Source organism: Coenobita brevimanus, chromosome 7, assembly GCF_032717465.1.
Source record: "Coenobita brevimanus isolate Jiangsu-jjx chromosome 7, ASM3271746v2, whole genome shotgun sequence".
Classification (NCBI taxonomy): Eukaryota; Metazoa; Arthropoda; class Malacostraca; order Decapoda; family Coenobitidae; genus Coenobita; species Coenobita brevimanus.
Window position 1 is genome coordinate 768,378 of NC_136960.1, and position 26,621 is coordinate 794,998.

Sequence of the window (26,621 nt, forward strand, 5' to 3'; positions counted from 1 at the left end):
TGTAATACTGCATAATGTAAAGTCCAACACCATAACTACATTTCGCAGGCAAGCCACAGCCCGGTTACTAAACAATACAAGCACGGTACCATTACCAAACTACGGAACGCATGCAGTTTCAGAAGCAGCTTAACCTCTTCAGTCTGATAACATTTTCTTTAATTCATTCTTGCTACATCCATACAACCTTATTTAGTTTAGGAGAGACTTTTGGAACTGGGAACCTTGGATAAAAAAACTTAGATTAATCCCTTCACTAACTGGGTACTCTCCAAAACTAAATAAAATTGCCTATCAACATCATAAATAAAAAAAAATTACATCACCAAACTAAAGAGGTTCAATTTATTAATGAGTTGACATGAATAGCATCAATTTACCAACATACTGATGTTCCTCGTGTCTTCTACGTAATATACAGTAAGTCCTTGGTATAAGTTGTCTTGATGCTTCTTTTGGTATCAACCCATTCAATCCAGTGGCATATTTATAATTTTATTAAAATTTTACCATAAGATGATTTTAATCATCAAAGCTCAGGGGGGGGGAAAGGTCACTGGATTGAAAAGGTTAAGTCCACAATAAATTACACAAAACTTATCTATAAATTGTTGTATATAAACTTCATTTGCCAGTTTCCCCTAATTTACAGTACCAACTACAAGGAAAATGGAAGACATTCCTGACTTATATTGAGGACTGTTTGTATTACTTAAGAAAAATTAACCCTCGACCCTTGGGAAGGCCTTTTCCCTTATTCTTGCCATTCTGACAACAATATCCACCTTAGGACAGACTTGTACAGACTTAGTAACACCACTTCAACATGAGGGGCCTTCCCTGAACTAAAAAAAACTGCATCGTAGCAGCACGAATTAACTAAAACGGACACCACACTGGTATAAGGGGGTCAATTACTGTAAAAGACCCAATGCAGTACTTACCAAGAACTGCAACATCAAAAGAAATAAGGAACACCATTTAGCCTTTCCTTGTAGACTATGCTTCCTTAATGCTCCAGATTATAAAACTATTACAAAATGACAATAGTTTCAAAGCACTATTAATATATTTTACAAGACAGAAAAAGATTAACTCCACAAATATTGGAAGACACCATGCCTTCTCTGCAGTGTATATGTTCATGGTATAAATTATTATAATAGATACCAACACCAAATTTTGCTACAAGATGGGAGCATAAAGGAGAATAAAATCATACGCTTGATGGAGAAGAACCAAGCAAGTTGGCGCAATAATAATGAACAGGCTTGTGCTTGTAGTACTCCAGGTATTCACTATAAAAAATTATAACAATATGACTACACAACAGTGAAACTTTCAGCTGTTAATAAATATTTATGGTACAGTATACTTAATCATGATTCATGAACTGCAGCTACTAAAAGTCACAACAACGACTATCTACAATCCTACTCTGGTTTTTCAGTAACACTGATTCATAATACATGTTTAGCTGTTATCAATTGTTTAAGACTTAAAGCTTATGACATCCATTCCCACAACATTAAATGTTGACATGTATACAGTCACTCTTATCGAATGTGACTACTGAGCATGGTTTTGCAGGATTGGGGACCTGAATACCTTAATTATCATAATACAGAAAAAGTCTGACAGAGTATAAAATAAACATTACCATAACACTCAAAAAAATCTGACAACATCATCATCCAGACCTTCTTTCCTACCCTAAGGCAGGGTGAGGAGTAGCAATGTCCAGACAGCCCAAGTTTGCCCAATTCAATAGGCCATGTTTCAATTCACTCATTATTCAAGCCCCCGGAATCCTGGCTCTATCTGATACGCCCAAAACATTCACCACATTCTGTAGCTTCGCATTAACGTATCCGACAGAGCCATCCAGAAGCTGTCATGTTAAAATGGGGTGCCAAATCCCTGATCATGCACTTTTTCTCACAACATTCATCCAACCAGCTCAATCTCTCGTCAGTCCCCTGGCCTCACCGACTTCCATACCTCTCTTCCTCACACACTCATCCACCATATCCCTACACCTTCTCCTTGACCTACCTCACCTCCTCCCTCCTACAAATTCACTCAGATATACCTTTTTCACTACTCTACTATCATCCATTCTCTCTACATGACCATACCATCTCAGTACACTCTCTTTGATTCTGGTGTCCACAGACTTCGTCACTCCACATCTTTCATGAATCACATTATTTCATATCCTATCAACTCTCTGTACCTCACATACATTCCTCAGCAGTCCCATCTCCACTGCTCTAACTCTTGACTTATCATTTTCATGCCATACCATAGTCTCACATCCACATGTTAAAGTTGGCACTAACACTCCTTCATGTAAGCCTCATGCAGCTGCAACATTCAAGCCTCCGTTCCTTATCAAGGCCTTAATAGCACCAGCTACTTCCCTTCCTTCCGTCACTCTACTTTCCACTTTTTTTGCACATTCTCCTCTTTCTTCTGTCACAGTACCCAGGTACTTGAACTCTCTCACCAATTCCAGTCTCTCTCCATTCACTGTAACATCACACTGGAAGTCACTTTCTCTCTCAGTAACCATCAGTTTACTCTTTTCTACATTTACTCTCAAGGCATGATGCTCACAGACATCAGCAAAACTCTGCACTAGTCTACCAAGTTCTTGTCCGGTATTTGCAAGTATTACTGTATCACCAGCATAAAACAAATCTGAGATATTCCATTCATCACCACTCATTACCAACACCATCCCTCTCTCTATTACTTGTGTTTTTACTTCTCTCATCACCCCAACCATATATATATATATATATATATATATATATATATATTATATATATATATATATATATTGTGGTAAGTGGTGGCGACCATCCACTCACTTGATGTAGTGCTGCCTACTTTCTTAGCTTTTATAATTCTTTTTCTGTGCCTGCCCTCCTCTCTTCCTATTTCTCCTATCTTTCCTGTCACTTCTTATTCCTTTTCTTTCCTTTACAGGTGGCTTTACATTGAGTGACAAGCCAAATGGTTTCCTGTAAGCCAAGAAACCATTTACAACGCTGGGTGGTAACCATATAACCAAACCATACGAGCTCCCTACGTGTCAACAAGTGGGTTGGTGGAGGGTTGGTGCCCCTCCCTGTAAAACAACTAACTCAGTGTCAAATGGCCACCCTTTACGGGATTATGGTGTCTGGCAATATTATATATATATATATATATATATATATATATATATATGTATATATATATATATATATATACATATATATATATATATATATATATATATATATATGTATATATATATATTGAACAACCAGGAGGACATCACACAACCTTGTTGCACGCCCACACTGATCGTGAATCATTCACTCAGATGTCCATTTACCCTTACACATGCTTCACTACCATCATAAAAACTCTAGCCAGCACCTAGCAGCTTACCATCTACACCGTACATGAGCAAAATCTCCACAATCCTTCTCTGTCTACTCTGTTGTATGCTTTTTCCAGATCCATGAATGCCATAAACACCTTACAGTCCTTCTCACTGGCCTTCTCCACTATCTGTCTTACTGCAAATATTTGATCCACACATCCTTTGCCACTCCTAAAGCCACCCTGTTCATCATTCACTAGGACTTCCGATATCTCTCATACTTTCTCTATAATAATTCTTCCATATACCTTCCCTGCCACACTCAATATACTTTTATGCCACGATAATTCTTGCATTCACTTCACTCACCTTTATTACTGTACAGGGGTACAATCACAGCCTTTTCCACTCTGATGGCACAGTTTCACTCATCCATGCCTTCTTACATATCTTCAACAAACACATCATTCCAATCTCTCCACTACATTTAATCATCTCTGCATACACTTCATCAGCCCCAGCTGCTTTCCCATTTTTCAGTCGAATCACAGTGTAATTCACTTGTGTGAGTGTCATGTTTCCTGGCACTGCATTCCTTCTCTGCACCCCCCAAAAACCAATCATGTTTATAGCAGCTGCACTCTCTCTGTTCTCATTCATCAAGCTTTTAAAATATTCTTTCCATCTGGTCTTTACTTCATCCCCATAGGTTAATAATCTACCACTTCCATCCTTCACACTTTCACATTTCTTTCCACTGTCATTTCTACATTTCCATACCTCGTTTTAGAATAGCTTCCTATTTTCAGAGTAATTTGCATTCATTTTTCTTCCTAGATCATCATTTACTTCCTTTATTTTCCTCTGCAGTAGTCTCTTTACATGCTTCTTGCTCTCAATATATTTAGTTCTTATTTCAACTGAACCCTTATAATGTAAACACTCTAGCCACTTCTTCCTCTTTCTCTCAACAAAAGGGTCTGACAATATAAAAAAAAATTCAACATAATATTGATTTCAGTTATGATAAAATCAACCAAACAATTCATCATGCAATGTATAGGGTGTTGCTACAATGTATTAAACAGGAATTGTAATGTGGCAACATAATATATACTTCTACTGGCTTAATATTGCAACATATGGAAAGCTGTCATCAAGTGAAGAGACCTACACATGCTGGCATAAAGAACAATTTCAAAACTTAAAAAACAAATATGGGCAAATAAAAATAAGAAAAATGTATAAATACAGTACAAGCTCGATTAACCGGCATCCGATGCATCAGCACATCCGTATAACCGGAAAGCAAATTCGATCCGGCATGGGATAAAAAATATTCAGGATACCTGTTGTCGCCGATTCAAAAAGACCCTGTTCTTTCTACTTCTTCAGTTCCAGACCCAGTTCCTTCCACTTCATCTCCTGACCCAGTTCCTTCCACTTCTTCAGCTCCTGACCTTGTTCCTTCCACTTCTCCTTCTCCACTGTCTGAATCTTCATCTCATGATCCTAATGATCCCCCTATAATTCTTGATTAGTTCTGCACAGTACAGGGTAAAGTAGTGTATGCAGCTGTCTTCAAAATTATTTTGGTCTGTAACATATGCAAAATTTTTCTTCAAATAATTTTTGGTAATGTTGGCTGGTTTGTGTTCAGTCCTGTACAAATTTCTCTTGCTGTCTTTTTTGTGTACTGTAGTGTATCTGTACTGTATCTTACCTGTAATGTATCTAATACTGAATAATGTACTTTATGAAATAAAGTCCCATGTTTGGTCCTATTTCATTTGTTTGACCTCCCAGAAAATTTCTAAGAGTAACATTCAGTTATCTGGAAAATTCCATATCCACAATGGAAGAATCCCCATGCATTCTGGTTAATTGAGCTTTTACTGCAATAACAAATCAACACTTTCTAATCCATCCTAATTTTATGAAAAATTAATAATTACACTGTAGATGGTGGCAATATTTTTTTTTGGAATTCTATGAAATGAGTGTGTGTAAGGTGCATTTTTTATGTACTTTTTACAAAAAATGCAGAGGGTAACATTGTAGGATAAATATACAAGAGATTAGTATTACCCCTTTCAGTACAACAGATTATTATTATCCCCTTTGGTACAAGATATCATAAACATCTTTGATTCAAGAGATTATTATCCCCTTTGGTACAGGAGACCATTATTATCCCCTCTGGTACAAGAGATCAATATTATCTCCTTTGGTACACGAGATCATTATTATCCCCTTTAGTACAAAAGACCTCTATTCCCTACAGTACAAGAGATCATTCCTGAGCTGAACAAAATCATCTGGATGTAGCAATACGGAGAATTTTTCCAACCTCAGCTTATCCTGGCATGGAATGTGGGTGTTAAATGTTATCCTGGTTCAGTACGGGCTGGCTATGATGGTAAAACTGACTGGATGAACAAGATGTCTTCACTGTCAGGGACATGTTACAAGATAACACAACTTTTTTTCTTTTCTTTTTTTTAATCAGCCCTGCAATGTAAAGTGTGATAAACTGGTGGGCCTAAATACATTTGATAAGTGGCAGTGGAGCTTTAAAAGCCAATTTTTCTGTAACTTACTATGGACTTCCGGATGTCAACAATCTATCTATCTATCTATTGCCAGACGCCTCAATCCTATTTGGGGTGGCCACAAACAAATCGCCTCCAAGTCGCCCTGTCCCCCGCCATTTCACTGCCCTGCTTCCAACTCACAGCCCCCTCTCTCATATACCTCTCCACCCCATCCCTCCATCTCATCCTCGGCCTCCCCCTCCCTCTTCCCCTCTCCACCTCACTCACATACACTCTCTTTGTCAGTCTTTCACCCTCCATCCTCTCCACATGGCCAAACCACCTCAGTGTGTTCCTCATAACGCTTCCTATCACATCCACATCCACACCACAACGCTCCTTTGTATCCCCATTCGTCAGCCTGTCTCTCCATGTGACTCCACAGGCTCCTCTTAAATAACTCATTTCCACTGCTCTCACTCTTGACTTATGTCCTTCCAACAATGTCCAAGCTTCACTTCCATACGTTAGAGTTGGTATCACAATACTGTCATGTAGTAACTTTTTCACTTCCATGCTCACTTCCCTGTTTCTTATCACTGCTTTCAAAGAACCAGCAACCTTTCTTCCCTGCTGTACCCTTTCAAGCACTTCACCCTCCAAACCTCCATCCTTACTCATCACACTACCCAAGTACTTAAACGTACTCACATTTTCCAATTCCTCACCATCCAACCTCGCTGTACATTCACTGACTTCACCTCTCTCAAAGACCATCACTTTACTCTTCCCTACATTCACCTTTAGATTCCATTTCTGTCAACAATGTTGGTAAATAATAAGAACTTAATGCAATTATAATGCAGCAGCATTTTTCTTTTGATTTCAATCAAATTAATGTCTAGTACTTACACACCACCTTATGCCAATCTGGTTCCTAAACATTATTCCTGAAGTTTTGGTGAAGCACTGAATAAACTGGGCCACTGTTCTGTGCTTGGCATTTCTCTATATTATACAAACTGTCAGAGTCAATGCTGGATTTGATATGAGATGAAGATTTAGTTTCCAAATTCAATTATCAGGAAATATAGATTTTATAGTAATACATGTATTACTGGTTTATGAATTGCATGCTATAATGGTCATCCCTTAATCCAATCCCTTGGCTGGAAGGAAGACATAGCCAGAACTGCACACCAAACAAAGACCTGTTGCCCATTGTTATGGAGGTAGTCCATAGCTTTGTTAGACTATAAATGGAACAGTGCGCGATGACAGATACTCATGCAGTCTACACAAACTCCAAACTACAGTGAACCCTTGCTATATCGAATCAATTGTGAGAAGAGGATGACAGTATATCAGACAGTTCAATAAAATAGTTAGCCAACGTTTCGTAGGGTCGGCTATATCAAATCTAGGTTTGATATACAGTAGAGTAAATCTTGTTTTGCACATGCCACAAAGAATTATATGCATTCACAGTTCTACTTGAATTTGTGTGGGTTTACACTATGCACCTTGAAATTATACAGATCTATCTATCCATCTATTGCCAGACGCCTTAATCCTGTAAGGGGAGGCCACAAACAAATCGCCTCCATGTCGCTCTGTCCCCCACCATTTAACTGCCCTGCTCCCAGCTCACATCCCCCTCTCTCATATACCTCTCCACTCCATCCCTCCATCTCATCCTTGGCCTCCCCCTCCCTCTCCCCCCCTCCATCTCACTCACATACACCCTCCTTGTTAGTCTCTCACTCTCCATCCTCTCCACATGGCCAAACCACCTTAATGTGTTTCTCTTGACACTTCCTATCACATCCACATCAACACCACAACACTCCTTCACTTCCTCATTTGTCAGTCTGTCTCTCCATGTGACTCCACATGCTCCTCTCAAATAAATGATTTCCATTTCTGTCACTCATGACTTGTGTCCCTCCAACATGGTCCAAGCTTCACTTCCATATGGTAAAGTTGGTATCACAATACTGTCATGTAGCAGCTTTTTCACTTCCATGCTCACTTCCCTGTTTCTTATCAATGCTTTCAAGGAACATGCAACCTTTCTTCCCTGATGCACCCTTTCAAGCACTTTACCCTCTAAACTTCCATCTCCACTGAGTTTCAGTTAGTGCTCATACATTCACTTTTGCACCCTCATGCACCTGGACACTCTCTCTTTCTTTCAGCTCATCATTTGCACCTCTTACATTCCATGTAGCTATCCGTACCAAGTTCTTTGTTCGGTCCTTAGTCGTCACCTTTTGGTCAGTCCTGGTCCGAGGCTTCTTGTTCGTATTTTTAGTTAGCTGTTTTCCGGGGAGGGGCACTAACCCACCGCAAACCCACCTGTTGTCAAGTTGGGAACACATGTTGGTTGGTTATAAGGTTACCACCCAGCATTGTAAATGGTTTCCTGGTTTACAGGAAATCACTTGGCTTGCCAGTCAATGCAGAGCTTCCCAAAAAACAAGGTATCACTACACTAAGTGGGTGGATGATGGGCGCCCCCACCTACCACAAATATACAGATGCATACTGAATATATTCATTTGGTAAGAAACAACAGAAGAGAAAAAAAAAAACTCTTTATTTACCTTTCATTTGCTCTGGTGGCCATGTTCTCTCACTACATCAACCCTTGGTCTGATATATAAACAAGTTCAGTAGGGTCAAAGTGGTCGACACAGCCGGTTCAGTTTAAAGGGGTTTGACACAGAGAGCGTTTACTGTACCAACCTGGCTATAACTTCCTTTCAGCTAGGGGTAGGGGGTTAAGGGTGAGAATAAGGCTCATGAATGTACATAACTTGGAAGGATTTCGTATTATACCTGAATGTGTGAATCAGTAAAATAACCCAATGTTCATCACTGTAACACTTCTCTGATGTCTTAAAACAGGCAAGTCATTTTCATCAAATGCAAATTATACAGTCAGTGCTTCATAACAGGTACTTACCAGGATGAGTAAAATGAGTAATATTTGGTACTGACTGATTATTTTGAATTCACTAAAGCACAGCAATCTGATCAACTACAAAACATGCACTTCTGCAAAAAGAAAAAAAAGATTACCGTGGAGTTGCCATCTATAGTACATGGCAATTCAATGGTGAAACTTTACTGCTATGTCCTTTACTACCCCATAAATAGCCTAAGGGCCTGGAGTTAGGCTAGGCTATTGAAACCAAACATTTACAGCGAATAGTCAGTTGCTCACTTGAACAACAAATCTTAGCCATCTTGTGAGCCACATACAGTCGAAGCACCTTAACACAATGGATCACCAGGCACCCAAGATCATGCTACACAATGGTAAATTGACTCAACAATAGTCAGTCCTTGTTTAAAGTTTCTTTACTTAGCCATTTCATTATTAACCATTTCACAGCCAAAACAGCTCTAGTACAGTACACTCAAATTCCACTACATGTACAGTACAGGCAGACCGTGAGATACGATATCCCGGCATAGCGATGGGGGTAGAAATACCACCCTATCCCGCTGGGCCAAACCCCAGTATATTGATGAGTTTTGTTTTTTCAAAACTGATTTTGATGATATTTTAGACTTAATTTTTGTGTTTAGGTTGATTTATAAACTGTTTTTACACTCATATTGATGTATTTTAGTCATAGATGGGATGAACACTGTCATATGGGGGGTACAGTTTACTAAGCTTGATTTTTTCCAGACTTATTTTTGATGATTTTCGGATTATATTTTTGGGTTTAGGAAACCCAAGGATGAAAAACACATCCCTAAACTTTACATGTTAAATCTACCCCAAGATATGATATCTCGCCTAGCGATGGGTTTTTCCTTAACCAATTGCATCATTAAACTGGGGTATGCCCATATATGATTTCCCAATGAATGACAAATCAGTTTAACAATGTAAAATCTTTACCACCCTTTTCCACGCTTGAAGATAACAGAACTCGTTAGCAATCAATGTTTACAATCCTTTGAAGCCCATCATGCATGGTGACAGCTGCTTGTCATTTCCAAGAAGACTTCCTATTCAAGCACTGCACCCCATTCTGAGTCATTTACGCAGCCCCCTCCCCGTCTGCCAGCATCTCGTGCCAACCCTTTGAAACTGTCCATTTTTTTTGCACTCCTGACCCAGCCATCTCCTGCCACCCTACACTGTTATATCAGCACATTTCATGTGTCTTTCCATGGCTCTGCTATTGCACTCATTATTGTAGAATGCTGTGAATGAACAATATAGTTATTCTTGTATTGCATTAACAGCTGCACATGAAGTGCTGGAATCAAAATACTGTAAGTAAAACTTAGCAACAGTGTGCAACATAATTCAACTGTGCTTGCGTTCAAGTGGTCTGACCAGCATCTCATGTGTCCTTACTGTGTAGGGTCATAAAAATGAACAAAAGTGTGGTACTTGTAGTGAGAGTAGTAAGTTAGGTAAGTTATGTTCTCTTAAGTTAAAGATTGTTTTAAAAAATTAGCAATTTTGCAACATGCATTTCTATTGTGCTTGCATTAACAAGGTCTAACCAGACTCTCATGTGCCACCCTAGTGCCTCAACTATCACAGTCCCTACTGTGCATGCTCTGTGAACAAACAATAGTGTGGTACCTGTAGTTCTCTGATGTGAAATAAAGCTTCCTGATCATGCCTGCCAAGTGCCCTGCCAGTGAACAGATTAAGGCTAAGGCTAAGGGCTGTTTTCACGGTCATCCCCAATGCCATCCCCAACAGCTTACACACCTCTGAACCTACACTTTCATTTTTCACAGTCACCCACAACCAGCCTTCACAGACCCTGATTTGGGGTATGCCCAAGTAATACTGGCACATTCTTGGGGAGAGAGGAGGCTCCCCAACAGACAACCCCCCCCCCCCCCAAAAAAAGTTGCTGTTTAAAATATGAGGTGTGTTAAAAAGTATCTGAACATATTTTCTTTCTTGTAAACCAGTAGGAGAAAGGGGATGTGACTCAGTGACGCACGACCTTGATGCGATGTGCACAAGCTAGAATATGTTCAGTGCTGCCTCCCAATCCAATTGCTGCTGAGCAGTGTGTGTTTGAGGACACGTTCGTCTTGTTTGTCACATTTTTGTTTTGTGCTACGATGACTATGCAAATTGAGCAACATTACTGCATCAAATTTTGTCAAAGGACTGGTGACCTACAATCTGAAACTATAAAGATTCAATAGGCTTTTGGCAATGAAGCTACAGACCAAAGAAGGCACGGCACTTGCGGAGCAAGGTGAAGCCTATGATGACATTTTCCGACTACCAGGGTGCTGTACATTATGAGTACACTCCAGACTGACTCCATCAGTCATGTACTTAAATTAGCATTGTGCCTGCACACATCTTAGCTTTCGGTGAGGACTGACTACAAATGAAAAGCGCATTCCTTTTCGGATCTATGAAAAGTCCTATTCCAAAAAATATTCCATTTTATCTTCCCAATTATCTTTCCTTAGGAATATGACTGCTGCCTAAAAACATCTTTAATGCCAGCCAATTTATATAAAAAATCAGAAACATATGAAATTCATTTCATGCCACCACTGAGAAACCATTAACCTTACACCACAATATATTACAGAAGGCATAAACAAGTTTAAATAGTTAAAGAATGTTATGACAACTGCGTAAGCCAGATTTTCCCTGGATTTACTATCATCTGTTCACCTAAATCACTTCGTCCATCATCTGACCTAGTACTGCCTCATTAGGAATACAGAAGCCCGAGGCTAGGCAACTCAATCCAGACGCTTATGGCAAGTGAACGGCTGCTACCCTGAACAATATTATGTGAGCAATAAACCACATACACCCCCTTGAAAGTAGACACTTACGAGCCACATCTGGGTGAAGCGCCTCAACTCTCTAGATCATCAGGCATCTAAAAAAGTGTGTGAGGGCAACAAGGTTAATTGACTACTGTATATCAATACACAGCATGAGGGTGCACCCTTGATCTCCCTGTGTGCAGCACAAAAGTGTCTCATTAAGAGGAAAGTATCGAAGTGTAACATGGACATATCTGAACCTACATAAATTAGAAGTCTGCATCAGTTTTTAGTTGTCAGTGGTACTATACCACTTAAATGATACTTCTTGTAGATTAAGTTTACACAGATTGCAACTTCACTGTTTAGTATTACTAATAATTTTTAACATTTTGAAGAATTACTAATTGGTTTTGCAGAATACTCTATACAGTATTGCAGATTATCATTTCACTCTGAAGCCAGCATCAGATGGTGCTTAACCCCTTCAATACAATGACATACTATTGATTTCAGTCATGCTGTCTTCATACAACTTCATTCAGCATCATGGCAAAAAGGTTAATGAAGGCAAGATCTGACTCTTTCTAAAGCTAAATAAAAAAGTCTGAAGGTAGCATGAATAAAAGTGTAAAATGTTACTATAGTGAATGAGTTGAGAATGTGCAAGTAATAAAAAAGTTATTACACGTACTACTGATGAGGAACTAAAGAGAATGGCATTTCAGCGATGATATTGTGACTATCATCCATCAACCTCACTGTTCAAAAAGGAATTTCATGCTAAACATTCCAGTAAACCTTAAACTCTTGAATCAGGGTTGATATCCATTTTAGTTTACTCTTATTCCTACCAGATGACATTAGTCAACTTTAGGAAAGACTCTTTATACCGTAGGGGTTCCAGTTTGAAGTCTATCCTAAGCTAATTAAAATCAGGATATGGCAAGAATAAAAGAAAAAGACATCCCATGGCTGAATGGCTCAATCCATATCACATCATGAACATACTGTTTCTGCAATACAAAGCAAATTCAATTAATGTTCAAATTCCTCTTTAATGCAGCCCACAATGATACAATGTTTTTAACTACTGTACATGTACTTGAATCTGGTGACATCTTTTTTTAAAGTTTATTCTTGTGATATTAAGATCATATATATTATTTAAGCTCAGGAAACACTCTTCTGACTGGAAGGATATGATATAACCTTCATTAACTCTTTCACTCCTAGAGGGCTCTTAAAGCTGAATAAAAAAATCTGGTGGTGTAACAATAGGCAAAAAGAATGGCCATAATTTTTTTGCAGTTAATTTTTGCTGCAACTGGATAATTTTATTCACATTAAGAATGCACCTTATATGTGAAGAGATTAATGAAATCTATCCAACACTTCCAGCCTGAAAAAATAATTTGTTAACTGAAAAGTGTTACCTGGGGGCAGCCAGAGTAAACAAAAATGATGTCATCTGGATTCAAGGGGATAATTATACCTATGAATAGCTCCAGAAATTGGTCCCATGTGGCCAAATCCAGAAGCGATGGTGTTGACTTCAACCTGGTGGCATGTGACATAGGGGGGTGTTTGGCATAGTTGACAGCAGCCGGCCTGGCATTGAGTCAGCATCACGTCCGATCGCACCAACCCCAGGCTCACCTCCTATGGTCAGGGTAAACTAGGGCCTAGAGTGGCACACTCCACACTCAAAACAGAAGACATGGTGTAAAAAAAAAAGCTTATCTATAGAATAACCAAAGAACCTCAAGCCCAATGAATTCTCCAAGGAAGAAGATATACTGTAGTAAGCTTAAACACACACATTACAAGTAGTAGCAATACAGAAAAACCTCACTATAACGGACTAACTGGGGCCCAAGCCATTCCCCCCCAAAAAGCAAAATTCCAATAAAAGCGACCTCCAGACTTCCCTCTGCTAACCTGGGCTTTTTCCGATGTATCAGACATTAGTCTGGATCACACCAATGATTTTTAAACTGTTTTCGCTACCATTGGAGTATTGTACTGTACTGTATTATACATTCACTACAATAATCAAATCGTATAATATATATAGGCAGACTCTGAGATACAATACCCCTATATGCGATACCCTGGCATAGCAATAGGGGTAGAAATACCACCCTACCCCGTCAAACGATGGCCAAACCCCGGTATATATATATGTATATTTTTTTTACTGATTCTCATAATATTTTAGACTTATATTTTGTGTTAAGGTTGATTTATAAACTGTTTTAAGACTATGATTAATGTGTTTTAGTCATAAATGGAGTGAACATTGTCGTTTGGGAGTACAGTTTACTGAGTTTTTCCACTTATTTTTGATTATTTTTAGATTTTATTTTTGGGTATTAAGTGAGTTATAAACTGCTTTTAGGCTTAGTTCAGTTTGTTTTAAAGCTATCTGGGGGTTTAGGTTTGCTAGAAACTTGTTTTTAGACTCATTTGGATGGGTTTAGGATTTAGTTGGGAGGGAGACCCCAAGGCTCAAAAATGTATCCCTACACAGTACTTTACATGTTAAATCTACCCCAAGATATGATACCTCGCCTAGCGATGGGTTTTTACTTAACCAACTGCATCGTTAAACCAAGGTAGGCTTATATGATAATACTGTACTGTACATTGATAAACATGTCTTTTATTTACCTCATTGTGGTGAACATTGCTGAAGTGGCCAGGCAGTCCGGACTGCTTCTGGCTTTATCGGACTTTTTCCGATATACACCCATACCCCGTTATCTGGCGCATCGATAACCTGTGCTTTGCCAGACCAAACACAAGAAATAGGGGAACATTCCCACAATTCAAAAAATCTGAATGTACGTTGCTTTGCTAGTGCGACACCCCGTCTCTCCAGTTCGACACCTGACCTCTCCCTAAGTTTGAAATGAGGCTCTCCCGGTCCTCCTGTCCTCCCTCCATCCCCTCTCTTCTCCCTCTCCCTGTCCTTCCCCCCTCCCATCCTTCCTCCATCCCCCACCACACTCAGTGCTGCCAGGCAAGTCTCCCTCCATCTCCCCACCCTCCACCACTCCCACTTGTCTCCCCTGCGCAAATGTGTGTGTGTGTGTGTGTGTGTGTGTGTGTGTGTGTGTGTGTGTGTGTGTGTGTGTGTGTGTGTGTGTGTGTGTGTGTGTGTGTGTGTGTGTGTGTGTGTGTGTGTGTGTGTGTGTGTGTGTGTGTGTGTGTGTGTGTGTGTGTGTGTGTGTGTGTGTGACAGAATGTGAGTGAGAAGGTGAGTGAGAGTGGTTACTGAGTGAGTGAGTGAGACTGGGAGGGGGGGAGGGGGTAACAGGGTTGTTTGGCTTTTTTGCCTCCTTCCCTGAGCCCCCGCCCCCACCCTCACCCTCCCCCACCCCCACTTGTCTCCCTCCCCACCCTCCCCCATCCCCGCTTGGTGCACTGCCAGCGGCCTGCCTGACTGTTTAGTTGCCCTGAAGCGGTGTTGAACATTGCACTTTCCACTACCCTACCCTCCTGCAGGTTATGTCTGATGTGCCATTTCTTAGCAACAGCATTGTTTATGAGGATAATTACATTACCTATGGTGTTTCCGTATCAGTCTCTACTGACTCAGTAAGGTTTGTGAGAGTTTGGGTTTGGGTCTGGAATACGTCTCTGGCTTTTCTTCACTATCTTATGGGGAAAAATTGCTTCAATGTCCAACATACCCACTGAATGAACACTCCTACTGGTACACAACACTGCCGGATATCAGGGAATGGGTGTATAAGAATTTAGTCCGGTAGCTCCTCGATTCTGATAAAAGCGAATTCCGGTCTACTGAAGTCCGTTATATTGAGGTTTTACTATACTATTAAAATAGCCAAAACACCAATGATGAAGCATGGATCTCTCTAAATACAAAGTCCTTTTAATTCTGCTTCAAAGGGGATGGCTGGACAAAAGCCAGAAAAAGACAGAAGAAAAAAATCCTCATTACGTCATTCTTACCATAATAATTTACTTTGCTGATCTATTCAATTTACTTCACTAAACCAGACCCTCAATTCTATGAGCATTAAAGTTTTCACTGAAGTATTAATGGGCCCACCTCCAGATTCAATAATATGGCAGTTACTAAACCTAATATTTATCATGACAATTAAAAATACGGGCAAAAATCTGGAGTAAAGGTGGGAGACTTATTCACCCAACCCTATTTTTAACATACAAATGATTACTACTACTAGTAAAAGAATGATGTTGTTTAGAAAAATAAATGCAATACATATCTTATAACACTACAGTACATTATTGTACTTCTATGATTAAAACATGTAAACTACACAGTTCATTTTCATTTGGTTATTTAAATGAACTAAGTGGTAAGGCTGCTATGAACTGTGGCTTCCCTTTTTCTAAAGTGCTGGATTCATCCTGAGATACATCTCAACAGATTCCTGACACAGAGCGAGGACTTACAGTATTATGTAATAAGAGTGCAGGGAATCCTTGTTATAAGTATGGTATGTGTTCCAAGACAGTAAAAAAAATCCATACAAGGTTTACTGTAAACTTGGTGAAACTGGGAAGTCTGCCTGATGACAATGAAACTTTAACTGAGGAATTTTTCTGTGCAATATTTACTACAGACTTAACCCTCAAAACTAGGTGATATCCATCTTAGTTCATTCATGCCACTACAATGCAACAATATTCAACTTAGTCAAGGCATCTTGCACTGAAGAGATTTACTGAGGCTATATCTCACACCATCGATTTGAAAAGTATTTAAATTGAAAAAAATTGCCAAGAAGTGGCAAGAATAAAATGAGAAAGACATCCCCAGACTCCATTGGAAAAAAAAAAAAAAAATTATAACAAGTACTTACTGCATTATACACAAGGCCTGTTTTTGGATGCATCAAAATGGAAGACAGAATATTATACTGTGCTTAAATACTGAGGGGCTGGAATGAAAAGGACATTTGTACCACAGCCCTTTTGGCTTTGAGCAGATACCCAGTAAGAAGCAGCACTATTGTTGCAATGCACAAAGCAAATCAAGCTGTTATAATTCACCTGAAGATGAATCATACAGAACCTACATCTGGAAATGTTTATTAAGGAGTACACTGTATTTCAAGAGGGTTCATGATAGGGCCAAAACTGCTGTACCTCCCCAATAAACAACTTTTTCATATGTAGGTATAATTCTTTTGCTTGACAAAGTCATGGCACTGTACCAGCATAGCAAAATTCACTTGAGCTTAAACAAAAGAAAAATACTGATAAACATACAAAACAGATATCATCACCATCATCCCAACCTTTTTTCCCACTAAAGAATGGGGTGAGGTAGGGTCTATAAAGCAAGAAAACCCTGACAGAGGGAGAGTTCTCACAAGTAACAACCCAAATGGAAAAATTTCTGATAAATTTAACCCCTTCACTATGATATACTCTTACTGGTTTAGCTTATTCTTGCTACCTCCAAATGTATAACTATAACCTTTTGGGAAACCTCTCATAGTGAAGGGGTTAGAAGCACACTCCAGTAATCATTTCATGTGGTAGACCTGAAAATATTATCCAGGCTAAAGCCACAAGATCTGTTCAGAATAGAGAGATCCTAGCAGTCAGAAACTTTAAGAACTATCTCAAGTAACCCATTCTTTGCTACAGATACCCAAACAATTAAATTTAGACAAACATGACGATTTAGTGCAGTCAGAAGCAATCCTGGCAGTTTGAATTTAACTCCTCCACAAAGAAAGGTCTCACACATATGAAGTAAAAGTCAGGTGAGAGAAAAAATAAAACAAAATATACAGTATCGTCCAACCACAAGTGATACTGCACAACTTTATGATGCTATAGCTTATAAAAAGCAAGAATGTACATCAGACATCCATTACCCATTTTGCCTGTAGACGCCACATTCAATTTACTCTTGCTACTGACAAACGATTTTGTCCAACTTTGAAATTTTTTCAAACTGGAGGGTAGAGATATAACTTTAATGATCCCCTTCACAACTAGAAAATCACCTGATGTTGAATAAAAGCATCTAGAGGTAGCAAGAGTAACCCAATGACAGATGTCCTTGGACGGACGAGGTTAAAGGGTTTCAAGAACCTGAAGCTTAACTATCACATTCTTCAGTCCTAATCAATATATACATATTGCTAAAGCGCTTGGTTCTAGGTAACATCCTTTTTAATATTTTCTTGCTGCTATCATATTACTGTATTTCATTCAACCTAGAAATGTCCTAGATGCCATCATGGTTATGACAGTGATGCTGCCAACTCGGAATACAGTATTTGGTTGTTTCTGCCTTACTAAAAAATCTGTATCTTATAACCTATTCATGCAGTCTTAATATATCTAGGACCACAATATGCACTAATGTCTGTACTGTTATAACTGAGAAGCTGAGAATGTAAGCTGACTGCCCTGTGATCAGGGTAATTGGCAGAATGCAGGTAGGGAAGGTGACAGGTATGCCTGGGTTGACTGCTGAAATGTTGAAGGCCTCAGAAGATATAGGAGCTACTGATACGATTAATTCAATTATATATAAGAGCACTGTTTCAGATGACTGGCTGAAAACTGGGAGTGTAAATGTGTATAAGGGGAAGGGTGATGCTATCAGAAGAGGAAAATATTATTATTCTTTTCTTTTATATACCTAGGCTGCTTCCCCCAAAGAAAGGGACTCAGAAGATATAGGAGCTACTGATATGATTAATTCAGTTATATATAAGGGCACTGTTTCAGATGACTGGTTGAAAACTGAAAATGTAAATGTGTATGAGGGGAAGGGTGATGCTATCGGAAGAGGAAATTATTATTTTTTTTTATATACCTAGGTTGCTTCCCCCAAAGAAAGGGAGGTAGCTGAGACAGGACGACACACTCCCAATTTACTCATCCACACATACGCATTCATTCGCATTTTAGTCCCAAGGGAAGAAGGGACAGATTCTCACCGCACCACACCGCAGAGGGTCAATTGTGCAGTGCAATCAGCAACATCTGCAGCAGGGCCCAACAGCAGAGCTGATTTACCCCTGCCACATCATAATGGACCCATCCCCTTACACTCACTTATCACAAGCACTGCACAAAATAGACTTGCACCCCACACCCTTGTGGCAAACTGCACATGGCCACACTTCCTCTGATTTGACAGTACCACCACCAGCCTCATTCCATCTCTTCGCTTCATAAGTCTTTCCTCCCTACCCTCATTCTCTGCAGTCAACTCCAAGTCATCAGCATACATATCCAATGGGAGACCATTTCTTAAGTCAAGTGAGAGCTTCAAGCACCATGATAAACAATACTGAGCTCAAGACTGACCCCGATGCACGTCAGCATTCATGGAAAAACACATTACAGGGTACTTTAATCTCCATTCACTCTCATCAGGTTGTGAGCACCTTTGTACACTGCCATAACCACTCTAACCATCTACTTCTTGATCGCAAGTTTTCTCATTACCCTTTTCACCACCTACCCACAGACTGTCAAATGCCATCTCCTAATCAACAAAAACAAAGCACAGCTTCCTCGTCGTTCCTATATATTTTTCCTGGATTTGTTTGACAATGAATGTTGCATCAATGGTCCCTTTGCCCTGGATAAACCCAAATTGCATCTCATCAGTGTTCACTCTTTCCCTTATCATGCCTGGCAGGACTCCCTCTGTTACCTTCATTACTTAGTCCAAAAGTTTTATGTCTATAATTTCCTATAATACTGTGAGTGATTGGTTTCCCGTGAGAGTGGGGCTATGACAGGGATGTGTGATGCTGTCTTGGTTGTTTAATATTTGTATGGATGGTGTTGTAAGGGAGGTGAATGCAAGAGTGTTAGGTGGAGGTTTGAGTCTGGTGAATGCTGATGGTAGAGAGTGGAATCTGAATCAGTTGCTGTTTGCAGATGATACTGCACTGGTGGCTGATTCAAAGGAGAGATTGAGACAGCTGGTAGAGGAGTTTGGAAGGGTGTGCGAAAGAAGGAAATTAAGAGTAAATGAGAATAAGAGTAAAGTGATGAAGTGTACGAGGTTGGTAGATGGTAGGAGGATGAAAATAGTTTTGAATGGTGAGTTGCTTCAGGAGGTAGAATGTTTTAAGAATTTAGGTCTCATGTTGCTATGGATGGAAGAGTAGATGCAGAAGTGAAGTTTAGCATGAATGAAGTAGGAAAGGTGCTGGGAGGAATGAAAAAGGTGTATAGATGTCGTTCGCTTAGAATGGATGTAAAGAGAAGGCTGTATGAGGGTGTTGTGGTACCGACTGCATTATATGGGGCTGAAACGTGGAATATAGGTGTAGCAGAGAGGAAAAGATTGAATGTAATGGAGATGAGATGTCTGAGGAATATGCGTGGAGTGATGCGTATGGATCAAGTGAGAAATGATGAAGTGCGTAGGAGAACTGGAGTTGTGCGGGAGATGGCTAATCAAGTTGAGCAGAGGGTGTTGCTATGGTTTGGGCATATGGAGAGAATGAATGATGAGTGACTGGTAATAAAGATAACTGGATCGGATGTGAGAGGTGTAAGACTGAGGAGAAGACCACAAATAGGATGGATGGACAGTGAGAAAAGAGTGTTGGATGCAAGGGGGATGTCGTTGAGCAAGGAAGAGTGGCTGCGTATGATAGGAATGATTGGAGAGAAATTGTGAATGAATAAATGATGATGCAGTCCTGAGGGATATTCTCCTGCATTTGGTCTGATCAGCTGATCAGGTCAAGTGAAGGGCTTGATCGACAGGGAGGGCCTCACTCTCGGTCAAGTCTACAATGCTGACGAAACTGGTTTATTCTATTGCTCTATGCCAACGAACACTCTAGCCGATGAGACGAAGAAGCATGTACCTGGCTGCAAGCTCTGCAAGCAACGGATATCTGCTCTGTGTTGTGCCAATGCTAACGGCATGCACTGGCTCAAGCCTGTTATTGTTGGCCGTGCAAAGCAGCCTCGATGTCCTATGTGGGGTGATGGATGTCCTTCTTGTCGTTTGGTACCATTCTGTGAAGGCATGGTTCATTGCCCAGATCTTCAAAGACTGGTTCCACCGCCATTCCGTCAAGGAGGTCATCAATTACCAGACAAAGACTCCGGGAATCCCGCGCGACCAGGTAAAGGCCAGATAATGCACCTGCCCACTCGTGCAACAAGGGCTTGGTGGCTGAGAATGGGTGCATTAGGTGCATGTTTATGCCACCTAATACGACTGCTCTCATCCAACCAATGGACCAAGGAGTAATCATGGAAACGAAGAGGCTGTACTGAAGGAAGTTTTTGGACTAGGTGATGGTTGTTCTCAAGGACGAGGACAAGCGCAGGGAGGGACGGGACACACGAGGCCAGCAAACTTTGGAAAACATTCGCCGCTACAACATCAAGTCTGCAATCTACAACTCAGCCAGTGCATGGAAGGAAGTCCGTGTCAAGACTCTAGAAAATGGTTGGTCTCGTCTACTTCTCGGAACGGATGCGGAGCATGAGTTCCTAGGTTTTGACGTGGATGATTTCCATGCACGTCCACGTGCGCATGGTGACAATGTTGATGTGGACAAAGTGCGTGAGTGGTTGGATGACAACGAGGGCGATCCTGGGTATCAGACCATGTCTGATATCGAGATCGCATCTTCAGTTGCAGGTGTCAGTACCCAACTTAAAGATTCCGACGAGGACGGCGACGATGATGTGGACTCCTCTCAGCGTGACACTACTCCTGCCATCCCCAAGCTGAGCACACTCCAGGAACATGTAGAGTTGTTCTCGACTACCTGGAACACCCTGACTGCGACAGGGAGATGGGGCCCTTGGGACTTTTGGAGGAAGTGCGCGCTTTCAGGCAGCGCATCATTAATCGTCAAAATCGTCGTTCCTTGCGTCAATCAACCATTGACAGCTTTTTCAGACCCACAACCCCCACTCCTGGCTCCACATCATTGCCTCCCCAAGACAGGCCCTCATCCTCCGAGTCACAGCCCAGCACATCAGGCACGGTGGAGTCGCCACTGGACGTGAGTTTGTGCCTCTCTTCAGTCATCTGCAGCGGGTAGTCCATCACCACGTCCCAGCGACTCACCCCTAGGCCACCTGCATCAGCTACTCTCAGACTCTGACAGTGAATAAACAGCAAGAACTTGCCACTAGACCACACAGGAATTTAGTGCTGCGCAGTGAAAAAAACAGTGTGCAGTGTTAAGAAATTAGAATTCTGAGTGCAAAGACTTCAGTGCAGAGTGCAACACTGATTTTACTGACATTCAATGGAGTGCAAATTAGACTAGTGTGTGTAGTGTTAAGAAAATGGATTTATGAGTGCAAAGACTTAAGTGCAGAGTGCAACACTTATTATGGTACAATGGAGCACAAATTAGACTAGAGTGTGTAGTGTTAAGAAAATGGATTTAAAATAAGTGCAAATGACTAAGTTCAGTGCAAGACTTCATGTACAGTGTACTGCAGGTGCTTCAGGTACTCCTTTTTACTGTCAGAGTCTGAGAGGAGGTGGGTTATTCATCGAGATGGCCAGGGACTTGTTGTAAGTACCCAGAATGTTTCATACTGTACTGTATTTTCCATACATAACTCTCAAACCTCATTTCACTCTTTTATATCCCTTCTTGGTGTGAAGAGGGTCTTAGGTGCTATGCATGTCCAGTAGGGAGGTGTTTTTCTGAGTTAGGCTAGGTTAGGGTCCATAAGTAACCAGTCCAGGAGCCAGGGACTTGTTGTAAGTACCCAGAATGTTTAATATTGTATATACTCACCTCTAAAACCTCATTCTCTGGTTCTTTTGCATTTATTTCATTCTTTTATGTCCCTTACTGGTGTGAATTGGGTCTTAAATAGGTACTATGCATGTCCAGTAGGGAGCTGTATAGGTGTTTTTCTGAGTCAGGGTAGGTTAGGGTCCATAAGTACAAGTCCAGGAGGCTAGGGCCCACTATCCGGATGGGATCACTTTCCGGACATGCCTTTGGCTCTATTACATCGGATAGTGGAGGGATTACTGTATGTGCACGTGTAGGGCGCTCAAGAGCCATCATCTGCCATCTTCTTGCTGCTGCCCAGAAGCCATATGATATTCCTGTCTGGTCAACCTAGGAAGACATCGCTGCACACAGACATAATCATAGAGGGAGTTACTGAAGAAGCCCATAATTACATCCACTACGATAAAACAGAATAACTCAAATCTGCTTAAGAACATCTCCAACTGGACCATACGTCATCAGATACAGAAGGAGTTTTGTGCTGCCCTTTAGCCATCAGTAACTTGAAGGATGAGGCACAACCAACTAAAATTTGCCCATCAATACAAAGACTGGACACCTGAGATGTGGGAACAAGTCATGTTCTGTGATGACTCCACATTCAGATGCATCAGAAGCAAGAGAGGTAGGGCGAGATAGCCAGCAGGAGTGGACAGGTACGACCCCCACTACACCATCAAGATGGTCCAACGCTCACATTCTGTCATGGTTTAAGGTTCCTTCACTGGTCTAAAAGGATGTGGAAGCCTGCACTTCTTCCCACACAACACAACAATGAACTTGGACTGCTACATCCATGTGTTAGAGGAAAAATTGCTCCCTAGTTCTGAAAGCCACAAGCAATTTTTTTTATGCAAGATTCAGTTCCAAGTGACAAGTCAAAGAAAACTATGAAACGGCTTGCAGACCATAAAATCGCAGTGTTAGCCTGGCCAGGAAATTAGCCAGCCCTGAATCCAACAGAAAATGCATGGGCAAAGTTGAAGAATGATTAGGAGGAAAAGAACACCTTGTCAGTACTCCGCCTGATGGAAGCCCTGCGACGCCAATGGATCACATCAGACTCCCAGTGTTTCAAGAATCTCGCAAGAGGCATGCTACACAGTCTAGAGAAGGTCATCAAAGCCTGTGGCCATATAATTAAGTACAAACTGTCAATCAATGGTTGCTGTATTCATGTCTTATTGACCTTTCAAGCAGAATGTTCATGTTTTTGCTGCCAGGTCTCAAGGTTTTTCGCCGATACTGTACTTTACTTATATATAAAAAGAAATGCACAGTAACATGAAAAAATAAACTACAAAGATATACCATCTCAGTGAAGGAGTTAATGGATAATTCTTCTACAATTAACTATGGACTTAACAGCCAGGAACACTATCAATAAAACTAACTTATAATATGGAAGTACTGTATAATCATCCCATGCAATACCTACAAGAAACTCCAATGAACGAAATAAAGCATTTTCTATCCTAAAAATACATGTATACATTAGCTAATATAATACAGTATACTGCAGCCAACATTTGGATATTAAAAAATAACATGAAATTAATTCAGTATGATAATTCATTTTGATTATATGATGGAATTCTAATGACAGTGAAACGAAAACCTAACTACAGTGAAATCTCCAAAATCGCACATTTCTCAGCAGAGGATTCATGTGGAGAGGATGGAGGGTGAAAGACTGACGAAGAGAGTGTATGTGAGTGAGGTGGAGGGGGAAAGAGGGAGGGGGAGGCCGAGGATGAGATGGAGAGATGGGGTGGAGAGGTATATGAGAGAGGGGGGTGTGAGTTGGGAGCAGGGGAGTGAAATGGCGGGGGACAGGGTGACTTGGAGGCGATTTGTTTGTGGCCACCCCAAACGGGATTGAGGCGTCTGGCAATAGATAGATAGAGATAGGATTCATAATATGCAGCAACATCATGCAACAGTTTACAATATTAGTAACTCGCAGATATTAAGTGTAATTCGTGATTGCAGCCTCGAAAATGAAGGTTTTCTGATGCCTCATGTAATGTGTGCCACCATTACTTCAAGTCCGCATCTACCCAGGCATTAATTATTCAACCAATTATATTCAAACACAGCACTTACTCTAAGCCTATCACAGTGCTTCCCTCCCACACCAGGAATGAAGAGCGTACATGTGTATGTCCAGGCGTCCACCCAACTCAGTGCACTGTCTTCTCTCTGTTGACAACATGTGGTGCTGGTGTGGTGTACAAGGATTTTTTTCCCCTCCCCCATGCTTCCTCCGCCTGCCCATTGTTACCATGGCCGATCATAACCCTCCTAAGCCTACAACTTCATTAAGGATGGGAAAGAAGAAGCCAACATTAACTTACAACCAAAAGTTTGATGCAATAAGGAGGATTGAAGACAGGGGGGAAGACAGCCAAAGTTTTCCACCATTACGGACTCAACGAGGACGATCTCTCCAACTGGTTGCATTATTTACCATCCACCTCTCTGACTGGAGGTGTCACTGTATCACACACTCTAAATCCTCTGTTATAGCTTTCAGAGGTATGCTTATAAAAATGCCCAGTAGCTGTGGTACGGTAATCCAGGAATAATAAGTAACCTGTGAAAAACTCATTTCAATAGAAAATATGGAAAGGCCATGCCTGTTTGGTTAAGAATTAAGCTCAAGCAATCGACGACTTTTACAATGGCACGGAGGCAGCTGAGGGTGATGACGACACCGCTTCCACTGCCTTCACGTTGGACTCTGAGGGGTTCCTTATGGTGGTTGATGAAGAGGAAGTGGCACACAAGCGACAGCATGAGGCAACAGCACACTCGCCTCATGCTGAGAGGCCATAGTGCGCCTCAAGCCTCAGAACCCCCTCCCCTCTCTCTTATCCCTTCAAAGGATGTTTGAAGTCAGAGTCAGGTAATCGTATAATACTTTCGATAGTTCATTTCCATTAAAAACATGCTTTACCAATTTCTTCTCCTAGCTGTTTGTATTTGTTGGTGACCAGTTTTCCAAGATGGCAAACTCCTATGTAATTTTCCCCTTAAGATTAGTTATTTCTTACTCGTGAAATTCTCAAATTGCGGCATGTGCCCGTCTCGTTAAGATCACGATTTAGGAGATTTCACTGTAAAACTATTATTAACTGTACGATGCTTTATCATACACTAGTGCAGTGCCAATCCAAGCTAAAAAGCATATGGTGACATGCTCTGAGAATCAACATAACAAATCAACAAAAGCATTACGACAATTACAGTTCTTACCTGAGCAATACCCTCTTCCCTGACAGTTGTGTAGATATTCCAGAGCCGTGCAGTGAAGCTATCAACTTGGATGGTTCTGTTGAGAAAATGATGTGATTATGAATTCTGAAAGCACTGCGCATTTCTTGCTTAAACTATGTAAAAATAAAAAGTACCACACTATCTAACATGGTACATAAACAGTAGTTATAAAAGTATGGAAGTTAAAGAGACCAGGGAACTGACAGGAGATTAAGCAGATTGGGTGAATTATTTACAGAAATAAGCCATGTGTAATAACTCAGTTATGGATGACAGATCAGTCTGAGATGGGGTATTGAAGGGAAAATAGTGATGAAAAATAACAATGTATCATATGGATAGTAACCACTTTAATCCATGATATATTTTTCAGTTTATTCTCACTATCTATGAAAACTTTTATTCAGCTCTGGAGAGACCTTTCAAATTGGAGGTAAAATATGGCCTTCATTAATCCCCTCACTACTATATGTCTGTAGTAAGCTGAATGAAATCATCTCATGGCAGCAAAAATAAAACAAAAAATATCACCGGACTGAAGAGGTTACGAATGGAAATAACTATTATGCAAGAAAGAGAATGTTACAAAGTAAGATGCTAGATGTCATTATGCAGTAGAAAATATGAGATATCAGTATACAGTTTGAAAGGATCCAACACTACATTAGTGGGATGAAATATACGAGGAGAAATAATTATCTATTGAGATATATGAAAGCTTATTTTCACTTGTATCAACCCTGATCCTTCACTGCACATCCGGACAGCTTATCGCATTCAATCCAATGACATAATTTATATTATTCTTGTTATCTGTATGTAAATTTAAATTCAAGAAAAGTCTCTTAAATAGGTGTA

General features: G+C 40.5%; 1 protein-coding gene across 1 annotated transcript in view; it reads right to left on the minus strand.

The window, feature by feature from the left end:
- The window catches only part of LOC145405075 (glutathione synthetase-like), a 68,616-nt gene that overhangs the window by 35,663 nt on the left and 6,332 nt on the right, over positions 1–26,621 (minus strand). Inside the window, exons 4-5 of the mRNA XM_080276585.1 lie at positions 25,743–25,818; positions 13,199–13,365 (exon numbers count right to left, since the gene is read on the minus strand). Of these exons, the coding sequence (XP_080132711.1) occupies positions 13,199–13,365; positions 25,743–25,818 (243 nt within the window). The remainder of the gene's footprint in view (positions 1–13,198; positions 13,366–25,742; positions 25,819–26,621) is intronic.